Genomic DNA, 19,585 nt, shown 5'->3' with positions numbered 1-19,585 from the left:
AAACGACACCTGCTCTAGAACTTAGAATTTCATGACACAGGAATATTATGGTTCTGGCATCTTCGTGTTTCAGGATCGAAATGTATACGGTAGGGATATCTGACACATATGAAATTCCCTAAGAGGAGAGCAGCTCTCCTTGTTCCTCTAGTATATGGCCTGAGTCTAAGGGAAAGAAAGCTCCAGGGAGGGCAGGAATTCTACCCCACAGCCCAACGGTCTCGTGGGAGTTCAAAGAAGTGGCAACAGATGGGATATTTACAACGTCGAGCCAAAAGTCATCAAATGAAGCAACTACTAGAAATTCATGGGGAAATAACTCCCCAAATGTCCAACACACAGAGCCAGTGATATAATTTTCAGGGCTGAAAGCAAAAATGAAAATGTGGAGTTTCTTTGTTCAAAAATCAAGAAAAATGTCCATGAAAGGCACTTAAATATAGTTTTTTTCCTCTTCTGCATTTTTCCTTAAAAATATTTTATTACTTAGCTTTTCGGCCAGAACTGAAATCTTCCAGTAATTCGCCAAAATGACTAACACAAAGGGAAAGAGGAGAGACACTCGTTACATGTTCTCTAGGCCTTTTAGAAAACATGAAGTTGTTCCTTTGGCTGCGTACATGCGAATCTACAAGCAAGGTGGTATTGTAGATACCAAGGGAATGGGCCCTGTTCAGAAAGGATGCCCCACGAACGTTACCATGGCAAAACTGGAAGAGTCTACAATGTCACCCAAGCATGCGGGAGGCATTGTTGTAAACAAACAAGTTAAGGGCAGGATTCTTGCCAAGAGAATTAATGTACCATATTAAGCACTTGAAGAGTCAAGATGGCTTCCTGAAATATGTGAAGGACAATGATCAGAAAAAGAAGGAAGCCAAAGAGAAAGGTAGCTGGGTTCAGCTGAAGCGCCAGCCTGCTCCACCCGGAGAAGCACACGTGGTGAGAACTAATGGAAAGGAGCCCGGGCTGCTGGAACCCATTCCCTGTGAATTCATGGCATGATGAGTGTGGAAAAAATAAAAGACTTCTATACTGACAAAAATGTTAAATATGTTGGGCGATGTCTTTACTAAAGGAATTTAGTGTTTCTTCTGGCTGAAAGATGTGAGGTGGCTTATTTGCAACAAAGAATGTACTCCATTGATTAGGAAACGGCACCTGTTGCATTACAGTTAAGCTCAAGGAAAGTTGATTACTTACAATTAGATCATAAATAGCTGTAGTTTAAGGATCAGAAACTCGCCTTTGAAGTCTGGTACTTAGAAATAGATTGTTTCAAGTGCGCTTTGTTTGTCAGCTACATAATAGTTCTGCGTTGCTTCCACCTGTCACAGAACATGGCTTAGAAAAGTAATAGTGTTTGGTAATTCGGAACTAGAATACCTTTTTTTGCCCTAAGGATAAACGTCTGTATTACATTTAACATGTTGTGTTGCATTCTAAGCACTTGACAGGTGTAGCCCATTTTGCATAAAAGAAAGCTGAGGCACAATGAACTTGCCCAAGGAGATTCAAACTCAGGCAGTTTGCCCCCATCATCAGGTCGCTAGTATTACATTGCTTCATATTAATGGGGGGACGTTTTAAAGCTACTTTGTATAGTTGGAGCACATTTGAGTTAATCTGTTGCTTCCTGGATATTTACTTGGATGTGGCAAAAACATCTCAGACATACCCAGAAGCGGATTGATGACATCCTACCCTAGCTGCCTTCCGTGTTCTGTGATGCCAGTAGCATAATAACATCAGTTCATTTGAACTGGAAGACATGACACTTAGTGCTCTCTTCCCCACGAATGGACAAGAACCTAGTCATTTTTGTAACTTCAGTCAATGCTGCACATGGGTAAACCCAATGGTAGTGGCTTTCAGTTTTCCCCAGTGAAATGTGATAGTAATAAGTCTGCTTTGGAATCTAGTAAACCTGGCTTTGAACCTCAGTGTATGTCTAACATAACAAGTGGTGCATATAGGTTCACATCTGAAAATTGTGGTAGAAAACTGTGTTCAGTCATCCTTAATTGGTCAACAGAATTCACCGTCACAGAAAGCAACCAGAAAAAAACTTATAAACTGCTTCAGCTGGCATTCCTGTTCTAAGTTTTCCAATTTTAGTTGATGGCAACACTATGTCCAGTGGAAGTAATTTTAAACTCACACATGTCTCACTTTGCACATTTTAAAATTCTATTTCCTGAATTTTTTCCCCTGGCCATTATCAAGGCAAAATAAGGTATCAAGAGTTGGTGCTGACAGTCGCCTTGTTACTGCTTCTGCCCTCTTCATTGGTTATTCCTGGTCTCTTGTGTCTTTGACCCTTTTCCACTTGCTGCGTTCTTGACTTCAGCCTATGGACTTAAAAAAACCAACAATAAAACAAAATATATATTTTTATTATATATAATACGTGTAATAGCTATACACATATAACATTAACTTACAAATTGCAAAAAAAACATTTTTATGTGGTAATTTTATCTAATATAATAAATAATGTTTTATTAACGTGACTTCTTGATTAAACAACACATATTTCTGGCTTTTCTGCAAATTCACTTATTAGGTCATGAAATTTTTATTTTTAGCAACTTCGTTTTCAATCTATATAATTAAAAGTGATGTCAGTCATTCTTGGCAAAGATTTTAAATAATCTCAAATGGAGACATGAACAAAAATTAAAAGGAGGGAAGGAAAGTAGTAAAATAAAAAAATGGACCCTGGCTGGTATAGCTCAGAGGATTGAGCGCGGGCCTGCAAACCAGACGATCGCGGTTCGATTCCCAGTCAGGGCACATGCCTGGGTTGCAGGCCAGTTCCCGGCAGCAGATGCATGAGAAGCAAAACCATACATTGATGTTTCTCTTCCTCTCTCCTTCCCTTCCCCTCTAAGGATAAATAAATAAAAATTTTTAAAATGGACAAGTAAGTTAAATAGAAACTACATCAAGAAGAGGGCTAAGCTCTGGCTGGTGTGGCTCAGTGGGTTGGGTGCCAGCCTTCGAACCAAAGGGTCACTGGTTCAATTCCCAGTCAGGATTCATGCCTGGGTTACAGCCTGAGGCAACCACACATTGATGCTTCTCTCCTTCTCTTTCTCCTCTCTTTCCTTCTCTCTAAAAATAGATAAATAAAGTCTTTTTTAAAAAAAGAAGAGTCTTGAATTTCAGGCGAAGGAGCTTCATCTAACCTATCATGGATTTCAAACCGGAGGAGAGTGGAGAAAAGGAAGAAATACTTAGTGACTGCACATTACTGAAAAGCATAGTTGCTTTACATATGTAAACTACTATTTTTAATAGCCTCACAACATACAAGTACTGATAGCTCCATCTTATACAAGAAAAACCACCCTGGTGGTGTGGCTCATTTGGTTGGAGCATCATTCTGTAAACTGAGAGGTAGCAGGTTTGATTCCCAGTCAGGGCACAAGCCCCTGGTCGGGGTGCATGCAGGAGGCAACCAACCGATGTTTCTCTCTCACATCGATATTTCTCCCCCTCTCTTTCTCCCTCCCTTCTTCTCTCTCTAAAATCAATGGGAGAATTTTTAAAAAAAGAAATGAAAAACCAAGGCTCTGAAGGAATGAACTTCACATTGGCCCCACAGCTAGAAAATGGCAGAACAGGGATATGAATGCTGATACATCTGACTCAAGGGGCCAACTTCTTTCATGACTGGGGTTGTACTTCAGGAATAATGCCTGGGCACCTACCCACTTAATGACCATGGGGAAAGAAAAAAGAAACCCAATTAAGGTCCTACTAAGTGAGCTGAAGGAAAATGGAAAAGAAAAATGCTTCTAGAGACACTGCAGAAATAGACTCAAGGGGACCTACTGGGTTCCCGGATGGGAGCTGGTAGAAAATAACAGCAGTTAGTGATTTCTTAGTAATCTTAAGCATGACTCAGGGTAATTCCACCAGCAGCTAATGGAGAAAGATGCAAAAGATCAAATTTCGGTGCCAAGGTAATTGCGTGTTCAGTTGGAAGGCACAACAGAACCTCCAAGTAGAAATGTCTGGAGGGTGGAATAAAGTGTGGGCCCCGAAAGGGGAAGAGGCCAGTGCAAAGGATGTATATTTAGGACGTCTGCATGGAGCCAAGAGGGATTACTCACCCAAGGAGAGTGTGTACAAAGCAGGAGCTCCAGGTGCAGAACTGTAAGGAATAGCAAGTTTTCGAGCAAGAAACTATGAATGGAAGAAAGGAGCAAAGAGAGATACAGAAGTATTCTCAGAAAGCAATCGTTCAAAACTCAGTAAAACTGGGGTGGTCAGTATCAAACGTGTCCATGAGGGCGTAGGAGGACAAATGTGAGAAATGATGACTGGACAGAGAAGTGGGGTAATTAGCAATCTTTGAGACATTAATTTCATAAAGTGGGGGGACCAAAACTCATGAGTGAGTCGGGGGTGAAAAATGGAGGAAGTGAACGCAGAAATTTTTCTAGAAATAATGCAAGGAAGCAATGTAAAAATCCAAGAAATCTAGAGACAGAAGAGAACACACAGGCCACAGTCTAGTTCACGTCACAGAAGTAGAAACTGAGGTCCAGACAGGCTGGCCAATGCCTTTACTTAACCGGGTTAGCATAGTGCAGACAGAAAACAGTAGAGATGAAACGGTAACTCGGGAGGGGTGGGGATCAAAGAAGAGTCTATTTAATCCTTTAATTCTCCTTGAAGACCTGGCCTCCTTCCTCTGGTACCATGAGACCATGATCTTAAAATGATTTTTAACAGAGCTGAAAGAAAAATCATATTATCCAGAGAGAACCATGACTACGATACTCGCTTGCTGGTAGAAAATGCAGTGTTGTTGGTTGAATCAAAAGAAAGAGAAGTTTGTCTATCACGCTTTTCTATTCTTACAAGAAGTTTATACTCCTGACGCCTGGAAGACAGGAAGCCTTACTCATACCATGTTTGAAATGCACCCACTATAATAATGTTGATAATACTCCTCCCTGTCCCATTTCAGAGATAACAGATAACCCCGAGGTAACTATCCACCTACAGAAATGGACACAGTGGGGTAAAGTCATTCATTAGAAAAACATCACCCCATTATGGATAATTCACGATGAGCTGGCTACGGGTAGCAGGGTTCGCAGAGAGACACCCAGAGAACGTGTATATAAAGACACGCTGGCCTGTCTGAGCCAGACATTCGCCATCAGAGCTTCCTCCCAGGCCCCAGCTCTCCTGCCAGAACACCATGTCTGTGCGCTTCTCTTCTGCATCCAGACGCCTGGGCTCCTGCGGGGGTGTGGGCTCTGTGCGGTTGTCTGGTGCGGGGGCTGGCTTCGGGGCTGGAAACACCTGCGGTGTGCCGGGCACTGGGAGTGGCTTTTCTTGTGCCTTTGGGGGCAACTCCTCTGCAGGAGGCTATGGGGCAGGGCTTGGCGGGGGGAGTGCTTTCTGCGGGGCCTTCACTGGGAACGAGCACGGACTCCTCTCCGGCAATGAGAAGGTGACCATGCAGAACCTCAATGACCGTCTGGCCTCCTACCTGGACAACGTGCGGGCACTAGAGGAGGCCAATGCGGACTTGGAGCAGAAGATTAAAGGGTGGTATGAGAAATTCGGGCCTGGCTCTTGCCGAGGTCTTGATCATGATTATAGCAGATATTTCCCAATAATTGACGACCTGAAGAACCAGGTAAGAAACACAATGCCTTGAAGGTCAAGATCAGTGAGCATACTTAGCCGCAGGCACACATGCAAACGCCTAAGCGGTCACACACTGCAAGCAGGGCTTTGCTCTCAGCTTCTAACTTTCAGTCCTTCATTATTTTTTTAAAGATTTTGTTTATTTGTCTTTAGAGGGGAAGGGAAGGAGAAAGGGAGAGAAACATCAATGTAGGGTTGCCTCTCAAGCGTCCCCTGCTGGGAACTGGCCCGCAACCCAGGAATGTGCCCTGACTGGGACTCGAACCTCGGTTGTTTGGTTTGCAGGCCCGTGCTCAATCCACTGAGCTATACCAGCCAGGGCTAGGTCCTTCATTATTAATACTAAAAATGGTTCACATTAAACTTCTAATCTTTGAACACATCACATCTGGCACCTGGTATAAGAAGGCATGTGTGTTTTTGCTTTTAATAATATTAAAATATCAAAATCTGCCCAACAGTCTCCAGCTACCTGTAAGTTTTTCCATAGAAAAGGTTTTTTTTGTTTCATTTTGTTCGTTTTTAATGGATGGGATGGAGATTAGAAGAGGCCATACTTTAATTTCCCATTTTCAAAAGAACTACCTTATTATTGGAGACAGAATGCCAGAGATACTACTATTACTTCATAGGTTACGTTTTTGCAAGGAGACTTGAACTTGCAAAAACCACTCCCTCACTCTCCACTGCCCTCCATTTATCAGATCATTTCTGCGACCACAAGCAATGCCAGCGTTGTCCTGCAAAATGACAATGCAAAACTGACAGCTGATGACTTCAGACTCAAGTAAGTAGAGCTGGAGAGAAGCTCAAAAAGTTAGAGCTGAGCATTTCACTCTTTTATTTAGGCTTTTTGAAGTTGGCACAATTCTGCATTTCTATTCGTTTGTTTTAAATGAAACATGTACTAGAAAGACCAGCTGAATTGTGCATTTCACACGGGAAATTGGGGGGCTGACACAGATGAATGTCAAGATCATCTGAAAGAGAATTTTCACTATTTCCTCTCTCTTGCTTCAGAAAAATTAAGTCACTGCATGATGGGAAATCTAACTGAAGTGTTGAGTCTATTTCCAAGGGTGTCCAACCTGCAGCCCAGGATGGCTGAGAACGCAACCCAACACAATATCATACATTTTCTTAAAACATTGTGAGATGTGTGTGTGATTACACATCACATTGTATTTAACGTGTGGCCGGAGACAACTCTTCTCCTTCCAGCGTGGCCCAGAGACGCGAAAGGGCTGGACACCCCGGAAACAATTTGACCTCAAAGTTTGGTTTGAGTTTTACGATGGCCTAAAAAGTGATGTGATTAATGCGCTAACACTTTCAAATATTTTCCAAGGTTTGAAAGTGAGCAGGCCCTTCATCAGAGCGTGGACGCAGACATCAACAGTCTGCGCAGAGTCCTGGATGAGCTGACGCTGTGCCGGACGGACCTGGAGATCCAGCTGGAAACTTTGAGCGAGGAGCTGGCCTACCTCAAGAAGAACCACGAGGAGGTGGATGCCCTCTCTCCCCCGACCTCACAGTCTGTCTGCCTTCCCCCCAGTTTTCAAAAATGAATTCCAGATGACACATGTGATGTCTGAAATCAGTTTCCAGAAGGAACTTGTCAATTTCTCCATCTGGCTTATTTAGGTTGTTTTAAATGTCTCTACTCGCCTCCCTCAAAAGAAATGAACCCTTAAAAAGAGTTTCTAAAAAGATCCACCATCTGGATCACATCTGTCTGGCTCCTTTAAAAATACTCAGATCCTAACATGGTTATAAACACATTTTTTTTCCAGGAGATGAAGGCTCTGCAGTGCGCTGCAGGGGGCAACGTGAACGTGGAGATGAACGCGGCGCCCGGGGTGGACCTCACGGTCCTGCTGAACAACATGCGGGCTGAGTACGAAGCCCTCGCGGAGCAGAACCGCCGGGATGCGGAAGCCTGGTTCAACGAGAAGGTGAGACGCAGTGCCCCTCCTTGGCCCTGCGTGCTGACCAGGCGCGGCCCTAACACGACTCCCGCTGTTTCAGAGCGCCTCGCTGCAACAGCAGATTTCCGACGATGCTGGCGCCAACACCTCGGCTCGAAATGAACTTACTGAGATGAAGCGTACTCTTCAAACCCTGGAGATTGAACTTCAGTCCCTCTTAGCAACAGTAAGTACAAAATGTATTTTAATTTTTTTAAAAATTGCTTTAGGGCTGGGATGGGAGTAAAAGACAGAAAACTGTACTTGAACAACAATTTTTAAAACATTAAAAAATTGCTTTAGAAGTTGAGAAAAAACTCGAAGAGAGTTCTCTTCCATATGATAGTACTCACTTTCATTTTTACTCATTAATTGCTAGGTCTGAAATAAGACACACTTGCATCTTGCACGATAGAATCCTCTTTGCCTGAAAATTACACTTAGATGCTAATTATTGTGAAACATTAGAAATTAACAAACACATCGCTTCTCGGCCTTTTGGCTAAGATCAAGTGTAGAAATTAACAAATACAATTATTTTGAGATAGCCCAAAAAGTAAGTTTTTATCCTGAATTTTCTCTCCCAAGTCAAAAGATCAGAAACCAGCCCGTGGAGTGCAAAAACACGCTTGCACCCCTCCCAGCTTCTTCACTCAGCACACTCCTTCTGGCCACTTAATTACGGGCCCTTAGTGGGTCCTTTTGAAGTGGCATACACAGGAAGCAGGGTAGAGGTGTGAAGGTTGCCTACAAAGCTGAATATGCAAGATGATAGTAATGACCTTATTTATTAAGGGTTTGCCCAGCACTTTCACCCACACGCGTCCGCCGTAGCCCTGGGGCTTGGACAGGGCAGACCCTACCATTCAGGTCCTTAATTCCAAAAGGAGAACCTGAGATTCAAAGAAGCGAGGCGGTTTTCCCAGAGTCCCAACAGTTGGATACGGAGCCATAACTTCTCTCCAAATTTCCTAACTCCCCAGTCTAGACTTGTTGCTAGTAAACCTCCAGATTTACCCACCAAAACAAAGGTTATGGGTGTATATCAAAGTAGGGCTTTAATGTAAAAATTACTGCAGATGAAAGGGTGAGATGCTTTCACCTTCATTCCATGTAAGACCACAGCAACCATCCCTCTGTGGGGCAGACCCTACATTCCATGTGGGTTCACAAGCCAATGAATCAAATGACTGAAAGCCGAAAAAGGTCATTCTTTTCTTTGGGTCACTCTACTTCTGCAAAGAATATGCAGTTCACCACAGGGGTATTTTTTTAGTAGAAGAGCTACATTCCTCCTGAGACAATGCTGTCACATGATTGGAAACGAAGTAGCCAAGTTGAGGGGGACTTTTATTCTGGAGGAAATGGTGAACTGTGTCAGACTCAATAAGCACAGGTTGTACGGAGGGCGGGAGCTATGCTCACACTGCGCCCTATGAGGAAACCACGTCATCTTTGCTAATGCTCCTGGGCACATGAGTAACACTCTCCACCCACTGTGTTATTCTCCAAAAATACTATGACATATAATAAAGGCAACAATGAATATCGGACGAGTAGAATCATTTTGGTAAATGTCATTTGTATTCTGTACAAATCACTCTCTTAAATATCTATGTGCTTTGCCTTACTCTAAAATGACACCGACATCCTCTACTCAACTGTCTTATTGATCCTCAGAAACACTCCCTGGAGTGCTCCTTGACCGAGACGGAAGGCAACTACTGTGCGCAGCTGGCCCAGATCCAGGCCCAGATCGGGGCCCTGGAGGAGCAGCTGCACCAGGTCAGAACTGAGACCGAGGGCCAGAAGCTAGAATACGAGCAGCNCCACGTCATCTTTGCTAATGCTCCTGGGCACATGAGTAACACTCTCCACCCACTGTGTTATTCTCCAAAAATACTATGACATATAATAAAGGCAACAATGAATATCGGACGAGTAGAATCATTTTGGTAAATGTCATTTGTATTCTGTACAAATCACTCTCTTAAATATCTATGTGCTTTGCCTTACTCTAAAATGACACTGACATCCTCTACTCAACTGTCTTACTGATCCTCAGAAACACTCCCTGGAGTGCTCCTTGACCGAGACAGAAGGCAACTACTGTGCGCAGCTGGCCCAGATCCAGGCCCAGATCGGGGCCCTGGAGGAGCAGCTGCACCAGGTCAGAACTGAGACCGAGGGCCAGAAGCTGGAATACGAGCAGCTGCTGGACATCAAGGTCCACCTGGAGAAGGAGATCGAGACCTACTGCCGCCTGATAGACGGAGAAGATGGGTAAGTACTGCTTCCATTGAGGGAACTATTGTTTTAAGGTTATTAAAGATTTTTTGAAATCAAGTACAAAGTATGTATGACCTACATCACATGTACCTAACCCCCTTCCGGTGTTATTTAAGAATCCAAGGCTCTCCCACCTTAAATCAATATTTTTCAGTTTCCTCAGCACAACACAGTGAAATAATTAACAAAAGCTCTCCATGTTTTTATAGCTCTTGTGTTAAATCAAAAGGATACAAAGGACCAGGAAATGAGACAAAAGGTAAACAAAACCAGTGTGGGGCATTATTGAATATTTATATGCTTCAAATTATGAGTTAATATTATATTTGTATGATTCGAGTGGCGAGTTAATTATTTCACCTTTATGCATTTGATAAATTCTAACAATTCATATGTGTCATTTTAGATTCATCTAAAGGCACTGTGGTTAAAACAATCGTTGAAGAAATAGATCCTCGTGGCAAAGTTCTCTCATCCAGAGTTCAAACCGTGGAAGAGAAATCCACCAAGGTCAACAACATGAAGAGCGAACAGAGGATGCCTTCCTGAACCCCAAAAGAATAGCCTTAAGTTAAAATACCAAACTGAAGCTAGATTCCTAAGGGCCCTCTGATTTTTCTGCTTTTCTTCCAGTGAATTAAGACAAACTCTTTTTAGAATAGTAACTTTGTGGGGGGGGGGGGGTCTCTCTATGGTGGTGTTTCAATAAAAGTTCTTCCTGTTGCAAGTCATCTTCACTGGTTCTGGTCTATCTTTACATGGTCAACCCAAAATGGAGCTGAATTTTGTTTTTAATATATTCTGTTTAATTCCATGGCCTTCACTAGTTATGAGTAAATTCAGCAGACAAACTAGCTGGAGTCGTTTTCACCTTGCTGTAAAATTTTAAATTTCTCCCCCTCTAAATACTTATTATGCACACACTAAGTACTGGCAATGAGAATAAAACAGTGAATAAAATCTAATCCCTAACTGCAACATGTTCATAGAAGTGAAAATAAGGAATGGCAGGATCAGAAACATCCTACAAATAGAGAAAAAACTATAAATGGTGATATTTGAAGGTAGAAGGGAAGAGAGAAAGCCGTGGGGACTAGACAGGGCAAGTGATCAATTCCACAGTATTAGGCCACAAAGCAAGTCTTAAATGTAAGAAGACTGCTGTTACCACAAGTATCTTTTTTAACCACAATAGTATAAAACTAGACATCAATAATGGGACAAAAGTTGGAAGATTCAAAAATATGTAGAAATCTAACAACAAACTCCTGAACAACTTAATAGGTCAAAGAAATCAAAAGGGAAATAAAAAATATACTGAGGCAAATGAAAGTGAAAATTTGCTATACCAAAACTTACGGGATGCAGCCAAAGCTGCATTACGGGGGCACGTCATAGTGATAACTGTCTACGTTAAGAAAGAAGAAAGATTGGGACATCCAAGATGGTGGTGGAGTAGCTCACCTCCTCTTAGGACAAAACTGGAATGATAACTAAAATATGGAGCAATCAACCTAAATAACCAACCAAAGGCCAGCTGAATAGAAGTTTTATAACCAAGATTTACAGCAGAAGCCACATCGAGACTGGTAGGAAGGGCAGAAACACAAAAAGGACTTGCCCCCACCCACAGGCATCAACTGAGATCCCAGAGGGATATCTCAGCTATAAAGGTCTCCCCTGAGGAGCATAGGGTCTCAACCCCAGGCCAAGTTCCCCAGCCCAGAGCACCAGAGCTGGGAAGAGATGCCTACATAAAGTCTGGCTATAAAAATCAGTAGGAATTCTGTCCAACAGAGAGGCATGACTCTGCTAGAGACACAGGCGCCCTCTTAAAGGGCCAACACACAAAATCTCACTCACAGCCACTCACCCTGGGCTCCAAGTGGAGGGACAGAGGCATGCACTAGAGGCGAGTTAGGAGGGACTGGGGTCTGTGGCTCTGGGGAGAGAGCTGAAGGGACAGCCACTGCTATCCCTGTGCTGAGTCCCTCTCCCACACCTAAGATGCCGTCTTTCCCGGCTGCAGCACTCCCCTGTGGCCTCATCCTGGGGGAATGCAATGGCCCCACCCTCTGGATGCCTTGTCACCCACCCTACAGAGCTCATGCGCTCCTGAGGATTCACCTGCCTGGGGGCAGAGATGTAGAGGTCGGGACAGAGTCAGGGGTGCCAGTGATTGAGTGTGGGGCTCTGGGGCTGGGACCCCTCCTCCCCTCCCTCTGCCAACCCTGACGGATGCTTCCCCGCACAGCAAATCTACTGGCCCCGCCCTCCTACTTCCCGGAGGTCCCATCCTTCTGAGTTCGGGCTGAGCGGAAGCTGGGACAGACTGAGTTCCGAGGCTCTGGGACGAGGGTCATTTTTCCCTCTCACATCCGACCAGAACAGAGCCCGCCCTTCACAAGATCAAATCTTGATCCGTTTGGGCCTGGTAGACTCCGCTGGCCTCCCCCGACAATGGCCAGATCACTTATATCATGAATAAAATAACCACTCTCAGAGACAAAATATATGGGTACAAATAGCCTAGAAAATTTGCCAAGTTTATCTCCCTCTTCCAGAGATGACTAAAGCTAAACTTTTGTAGTAATTATTAGTTTAGAAGAAATTTATGATTAAAAAACTCAAGAGCCTCGCCCTTATGAAAAATAGATGACGGTATTTCGAGGAATTAAGCACCAAGCATTCCACTGCTGCTTTGATATAAAAATACTTTGTGATCTGTGTCGCTACTTAGTTCCAGTCCACTCATCTCCAAAATGGTTCTAATAACATATGCTTAGCTGATTTCACAAAAGATTACAAGTTAATTATTATTTATAAAATATCTAGAGATCAGTTGTTTATGCTAATAATACTTGGCAGTCTCGTAACACCTCTTATCCAAGAAACTCAAGAGTTATAAACTATTACACTGACCACATAGTCCGTCTTTATTGTTTTATTTGTGAGAGACAAGCAAAAGAGTACAATGTTGACCAAGTCACAATAAAATCAGTAACAAGTTTCTGAATATAAGCCACATCTCCTGACCCATCACACATTATTCTAAACTTGTGCAACTGGTCTGAATTACAGTTTGGGATTAATTAGCTCAGTATATTTTGGTGGGGAAAAAATCTATGCACTCCAGACCTCACCCAATATCCCATATATTTTAGGGGCAATCGGGTTGGAGGTTTTCCAAACTAGTCAACAGCCACCACCTTGAAAAATCGCATTCAGAAAAAAAATTACTCTTTCAAAACTACCCAAACCCATCGTCAGCCAACCAGTCAACCTGTCCCATTACAGAGACCTGACCTTTCTGACATGGCCACTTTATTATAATAATTTAAGTAATTAACATTTGTAAAATGTTTGTGCCCTTGACACTGTTTTATAGTCATTAATTATTGGAACAGTTCAACATTCATTTGCCACTGTTCAACATTATTTTCTTTCATTTGCCCAATAAGGAGACAAAGCCCAAGCAGGCAGGTTAACTTCCCATGGGCATCGAGGCAAAAGAATAAAAAGTCTGCTTATCCACGACCACTAGCCTATTTAGGGTACCAAAGATTCAAGTAATCATGAACACACCCCTCTCCATCTTAATAGTTAATTCGTCAATATGGACCTTGATAATCACTTCTCAGAATAATTCTTAATGCCTTATATACATAAATTTAAACGAAAAGACTAAACTACATTTTAAGGTAGAGAAGTGAACAATTTGGAGACTCAGAAGTTAGCTGAGTGGACACTCTGCTCTTGGACTCAACCAAGAAACCTCAATACAAATAACTTTCTGAGGAGGCCACATATTCATACATTTTAATTAAGTTGATAAGCAAAGAACTGTAGGGTTTCTATTATTTCAGTTTTTTAAAAAATCAATTAGAATAAAACCCACCACCAAAAGATCACTATACATTGAGAATATCTGATTTTGATATGAAAGAAAAGGCTTTACTTTATTTCAGTAAAGCCTGAATAACTGAGAAACTCCATAAGCATTTGCAGGACAAAAGCAGTAGACATTTCTTGTTTGACTCACTAATTTTTTGTTATAAAGGGAAAACACTGGAATCTATTCCGGAGGTCAAAACGCTGCCTATTTTCGCTCAGATTTAAGGTCAGCCCTTGAAACGGAGATTCAGTGTTACTCCGCCCGGCCCCCGTGCAGCGATACCCCTGGGCGCTTTCCCAAGTGACCTCCAGACCGGTCAGTACTGAAAATCACCCGGTTACGGAAAACAACAATTAGGGGGTGAGTAACATTTTCTTATAAATCGCCTAGTTAAGACTGAAATGACTTGCCGAATCCTATAAAAGGCCAATGGGACTAAGTACTGTGGGCGGGGTGCTTTGGCTTGGCTCCTGCCGGAGAAAGGGTCGCTCACCTGCGCTGTCGCCATGTCCTTCCCTCTCGCTGGGGCGTCTGGGCAGGTCTGCTCCCGAGCTGGCTGCGGTCGGTGGTCCGGTGGCGGAGCAGGCTCCGGGGCTGGGAGTGGGTGCGGCGGGTCGAGAGCCGGAGGCCGCTTTTCCTGTACTCTCGGGAGCGCTTGCTCGGGAGGAGGTTTCTATGGCGGTGGTGGAGGGTGGGGAAGTGGGATCTGTGCTGGTTTTCCTGCAGATGAGCGTGGCCTCGTCTATGGGAACGGAAAGGTGGCCATGCAGAACCTCAACGACCGCCTGGCCTCCTACCTGGACCACGTGCGCGCGCTGGAGGAAGCAAACACAGACCTGGAGCAGAAAATCAGGGCCTGGTGTGAGAGACACGGGCCTGGTTCTTTCCCAGGCCTGGATCGTGACTACAGTGGATACTCCTCAGTCATTGAAGGGCTTAAAAGGCAGGTAAGAGATATGGCTGTGCATACTTTTATTATAAACTCGGGGTGTCTATACCTTAAAAAAGACCAAATATTAAATGTGCTTAGTAAATGTATAATGTAGAATTTGCTCACTCTTTGTCCTTCATGCTTAGGACTGTGCCTTATAATAAAAATTCATGGGATTGAATGAATGAAACAAATAGTTTTAAAATAAATATAATCACTTTGCTGATCTTATATTTAGCTCATAGTTTTTGATCAAGAACAATACAAGTATCCATGATTATAAAAACGTATACTTTGGCTTTTAAGTTCTAGACGTTTATCATCAGAAGAAAATCCAAATTCCTTTAATGTAGAAAAGATTATACTAAAATAGATGCTTGATAAGTTAAGAAGATAAAAATCACACTTAAATATGGAGTCTTCCCTGACGTTTGGAACGAAACGTTTTGCACAATCTACCCTATTTAGGTTATTTCTGTGATCACCTGTAACGCCGGCATCGCTCTACAGAATGAAAATGCCAGACTGACCGCTGATGACTTCAGGCTGAAGTAGGTAAAAGTGAAGTCATTAATTATAATAAAGGTAGAAATACTACACTTGGAGTAAAAAAAACATACCTTGTGCTTCTAAAACCAACATGTTTTTATAAAATCAGACTAGATCACTGAAGAAATTAAATCTGTCCTTGTAAAAAGAGCTATCATAAATTTTAAGGAATATTTCTATCCAATGGTTAAACCTATTGGGATGACAAAAATCCAGTCTGCAAAACAACTCCTCCAAAATTATATTCCTAGATCAGTAGGTCTTCCACAGGGATGCATCCCTTTGCCGTCGCGATCAGCTTCCGAAGTGTGTACAGACATCGTATTTTCCGGTACATGAAATGTCAGAAGGAGGTGTCCTTTGCAGCTGCCTGTGATTACAATTCTCAAGCTCTCTAATTACCTTTCAGGTATGAAAACGAGCTTGCTCTGTACCAGAGCGTTGAGACAGACATCAGTGGGCTGCAGAGAGTGATGGATGAGCTGACGCTTTGTACAACCAACCTGGAGATTCAGTGTGAGACACTCGGCGAGGAACTGGCATACCTGAAAAAAAATCATGAGGAGGTAAGAATACGGCAGGGTGGCTTTGTAGAGCACCAGATTTCCTTGCTCAAGTTCGCTGTTCATTTCACAGCAGACTGCGATTCTTAAACGTCTAGTTTGAATATCAGCACTGATCCCTTTTCCAGGAAATGGAAGTCCTGCAATGTTCAGCGGGGGGGGACGTGCATGTGGAAATGAACGCAGCCCCTGGAGTGGACCTAACTGCTCTGTTGAACAACATGAGGGCTGAGTATGAGGACTTGGCCGAGCAGAACCACCAAGAGGCCGAGGCCTGGTTTAACGAGAAGGTACGTCTGCGGCAAATCACACACCAAGGGCTTGTTTATTTGGTAGCCTGGTCGCTAACTCTTCTGACAATTACGCTGCAGAGTGCTTCGCTGCAACAGCAAATTTCTGATGATGCAGGAGCAGCCACAGTGGCCAGAAATGAGCTGATGGAACTGAAGCGCAATCTGCAAACCTTGGAAATAGAACTTCAATCCCTCAGGGCCACGGTGTGTAGGAATCACCACTGATTTGAGTATATGTGTGTGTGTGTACAAGTAAATACATATATGTAACCAACTTGACAACAAAGTATGCATAACTGAAAACGTAAGATATACTTAATATATGGATATATCAAATATAAAGAATTTTGTCCATAAACATTATTTCTAACTCATCAATCCCCCCAAATTTTTTTAAAGAAATTTTTTTCAGTGAAAAGAAAAAAATTTTTTACTTTGTTTTTTTTTAAGATTTTATTTATTTATCTTTAGAGAAGAAGGAGGGGAGGAAAGAAATATCAATGTATGGTTGCCTCTCGTGTATCCCCTGCTGGAAACTGGCCTGCAACCCAGGCATGTGCCCTGACTGGGAATCGAACTGCAATCCTTTGGTTTGCAGGCCTGCGCTCAATCTACTGAGCTACACCAGCCAGGGCTTTACTTTGTTAATGATGGTTTTGATTGCATACAAATGCCTTTCCACCTTGAGAAGGTTTAAAATGGGACTGCGTTATTTATGGGTTCCACAGGTAAGCCTCACCTCCTTCTTCTTTCAGAAACATTCCTACGAATGCTCCTTGGCAGAGACTGAAGGTTTTTACCGCCTTCAGCTCCAGCAAATGCAGGATCAAATCGGGGCGATGGAGAGGCAGCTCCAACAGCTCCGAACGGAAACAGCAGGCCAGAAGCTGGAGTATGAACAGCTTCTAGATATCAAAATAATTCTAGAAAAAGAAATCGACACTTACTGCACATTAATAGATGGAGAAGGAAGGTAAATATTACCTCATGAAAAATTAATCTAGTAGTTAAAAAATTAACCTCACATCAGCTAGGCTTTCTCAGTCTGCGTGTGCACTAGTATCGTACCTTAGAATGTCCTGCTCTGCAAGGTTCATACCCCGTGGCCTCGGAAATTCATTATTGCATCCAAGTGAAACGAAAACAGGCAGCAAAACAACATGTCTAAGTATGTAAAATATTTGTATCTACGGCAATACGTACAATGTTTACATAGAGAACATCGACCAATTCCTCTACTCCAATCCGGGGGGGAGTTGCTGTCAGTGACTTAGTGTTGAAGCGCGTGTCTCATCATGGCCCACTGTGTTTTTATTAGTCAGTCACCCGACATGCCCTCATATTGAGTGGGCTGTTACATCATCACTTGAAAGGTGAGCGATGAAGACACAGAAGATTTCTTTGGCAAAGGCACCAGTAGCTTGATAGCCAATGGCAACAACCCTAAAATCGCAAACCTGGGTCCAGATGGCACCGCTGAGCGAATCTAAGCACATTGCTCAAGCTCTTCAAAGCCCAGTAGTTTTACTGGGAAAACTATGATAACACCAGAATCATACTCTGAAATGCTTTTAACAACAGTGCCTCCCTGTGCAGGAAAAGGGCTTGTGACTGTGGCCTGCACGCAGAAGGCACTCAGTAACCAGTGGCTGTTCCCAAATGCTCGTCCGCGGTCACATCACGACTTGATAGCATCTTCCACATCTTCTAAGACCAGTGTCAACCCTACAGCATATTCTCATAGGAGCCCAGCACTGACTGCTGCCTCCTTCAAAGTGCTCGTTTCACCATTCATTTTCACTTCTCTTACACACCCTCCATGCCACGGAATAGGAAACGTTTAACAAGCCTCTGCTTCGTTTTATTTTCAACAGTGTAAACTGCTTGTATCCTGGCTCTGTATTTTCTACAGCGTGTCATCTAGTGCCTTCTGCACAGTTGGCACGTCAGACATGCCCATTGGCCAGGGCACAGACTGAAAAGTCAGCCTGAGGACCTGGAGTCCCACTATTGCTAAGATGAGAGATCATATTTTTATTTATAAATATCCATTTAATCCCTTCTGTCACTATACTGAAGTCATGAAAAGCTCACTAGTGTCTGTTAAACATAAGAATTTGAACCTCATCGAAACTAGAACTTTAAAACTTTTCTTCCCAATCAGTGTCATTTATGAGCTCCCTAATGGAAAAAAAAGCACTAATTTACTCTTCTCTTCACAGAAAAAACAAGTCTACATGTAGCAAATCAAAAGGGTGCGAGCCCGTAAATTCCGAAAATCCAGTCAAAGGTACAGAGGGGCTTGTCCTTGCTGTAACTCTTTTAAACTCCAGCGATTGTTTTCAATAAGTCACTTGTTTGGAAGCTACCGTATTTTGCTGTGTATAATGCACACCCATGTTTTGGGCCCCAACTTTCAGGGGAAAAAACTTTCATTCTAATTTTTTAATTCAATTTTGTATTTATTTATATTAAGATACTTGTTTTTTATATTATAAAGGAACTTTAGCGTGTATTTTTGAACTATTATGATACAAGAAATTTTTCTTAAGATTTTATTTATTTATCTTCAGAGGGGAAGGAAAGGAGAGAGGGAGAGAAATATCAATGTATGGTTGCCTCTCCTGTGTCCCCTGCTGGGAACTGGCCTGCAACCCAGGCATGTGCCCTGACTGGGAATCGAACTGCGATCGTGTGGTTCACAGGCCCACGCTCAATCCACTGAGCTACACCAGCCAGGGCTGATACAAGAAATTTTATGTAATGAATAATTACAAAACACAAGAACAAATGCAAGGTATTTCAGGTACCACCCATGTAAAATGTGCACCCTTATTTTTCCCTCAAAAATTTTGGCAAAAAGTGCACATTGTACCTGGCGAAACACAATAATAAGGTTGTCTCTAAGTTTCAGTCTAGTGAGGGAAGGGGTAAGGGAAAGTCATCATGCCAGTTCTTTTTTAAAAATATTTTATTTATTTCTAGAGAGAGGGGAAGAGAGGGAGAAAGAGAGAGAGAGAAACATCAATGTGTGGTTGCCTCCCACGTGGCCCCCACTAGGGACCTGACCCAAAACCAAGGCATGTGCCCTGACTGGGAATCGAACTGGCGATGCTTTGGTTCGCAGCCCGCGCTCAATCCATTGAGCTACACCAGCCAGAGCATCATGCCAGTTCTTAATGTTTGTATTTCATATTCCTGTCAAGCAGATCTGGTCAAATTATGAAATTACTGAAATGGGGAACCAATCTCCCAATACCTTTTTTTTACTAAGAACCTATCAATTTTACAGTTTTAATGCTTTGATATTAGAGCTGCTTTATTTTACTTTGCAGGCAGGAACTCAATCCACTGAGCCACACCAGCCAGGGCTAGAGCTGCTTTATTTTAAATCACAAAACTAGGGCAAGCCAGTGTTTAAA

The 19,585-nt window shown here is 42.8% G+C and overlaps 2 protein-coding genes and 2 pseudogenes across 2 annotated transcripts; all 4 read left to right on the top strand.

The window, feature by feature from the left end:
* The first annotated feature begins 495 nt into the window (after positions 1 to 495).
* Positions 496 to 1,099, top strand: LOC118978044 (60S ribosomal protein L21-like; annotated as a pseudogene).
* Positions 1,100 to 5,212: 4,113 nt separating this feature from the next.
* LOC118978043 (keratin, type I cytoskeletal 27) lies at positions 5,213 to 10,527 on the top strand. The gene is made up of 8 exons (XM_037033235.1): positions 5,213 to 5,665; positions 6,381 to 6,463; positions 7,025 to 7,181; positions 7,470 to 7,631; positions 7,705 to 7,830; positions 9,709 to 9,926; positions 10,142 to 10,191; positions 10,339 to 10,527. The coding sequence occupies exons 1-8, from the start codon at positions 5,222 to 5,224 to the stop codon at positions 10,479 to 10,481; spliced, it is 1,383 nt and encodes a 460-aa protein (XP_036889130.1). The 5' UTR covers positions 5,213 to 5,221; the 3' UTR covers positions 10,482 to 10,527.
* On the top strand, positions 8,126 to 8,209 carry LOC118978232 (uncharacterized; annotated as a pseudogene).
* A 3,806-nt stretch (positions 10,528 to 14,333) lies between the features above and the next one.
* On the top strand, positions 14,334 to 17,140 carry LOC118978004 (keratin, type I cytoskeletal 26-like). The gene is made up of 6 exons (XM_037033156.1): positions 14,334 to 14,774; positions 15,227 to 15,309; positions 15,717 to 15,873; positions 15,999 to 16,160; positions 16,242 to 16,367; positions 16,919 to 17,140. The coding sequence occupies exons 1-6, from the start codon at positions 14,334 to 14,336 to the stop codon at positions 17,138 to 17,140; spliced, it is 1,191 nt and encodes a 396-aa protein (XP_036889051.1).
* Positions 17,141 to 19,585: the final 2,445 nt, after the last annotated feature.

Source organism: Sturnira hondurensis, unplaced genomic scaffold, assembly GCF_014824575.4.
Source record: "Sturnira hondurensis isolate 20B ecotype Veracruz unplaced genomic scaffold, ASM1482457v3 Scaffold0021632, whole genome shotgun sequence".
Lineage (NCBI taxonomy): Eukaryota > Metazoa > Chordata > Mammalia > Chiroptera > Phyllostomidae > Sturnira > Sturnira hondurensis.
Note: the sequence above shows the minus strand (reverse complement) of the source record. Positions and strands in the feature narration are given on the sequence as shown.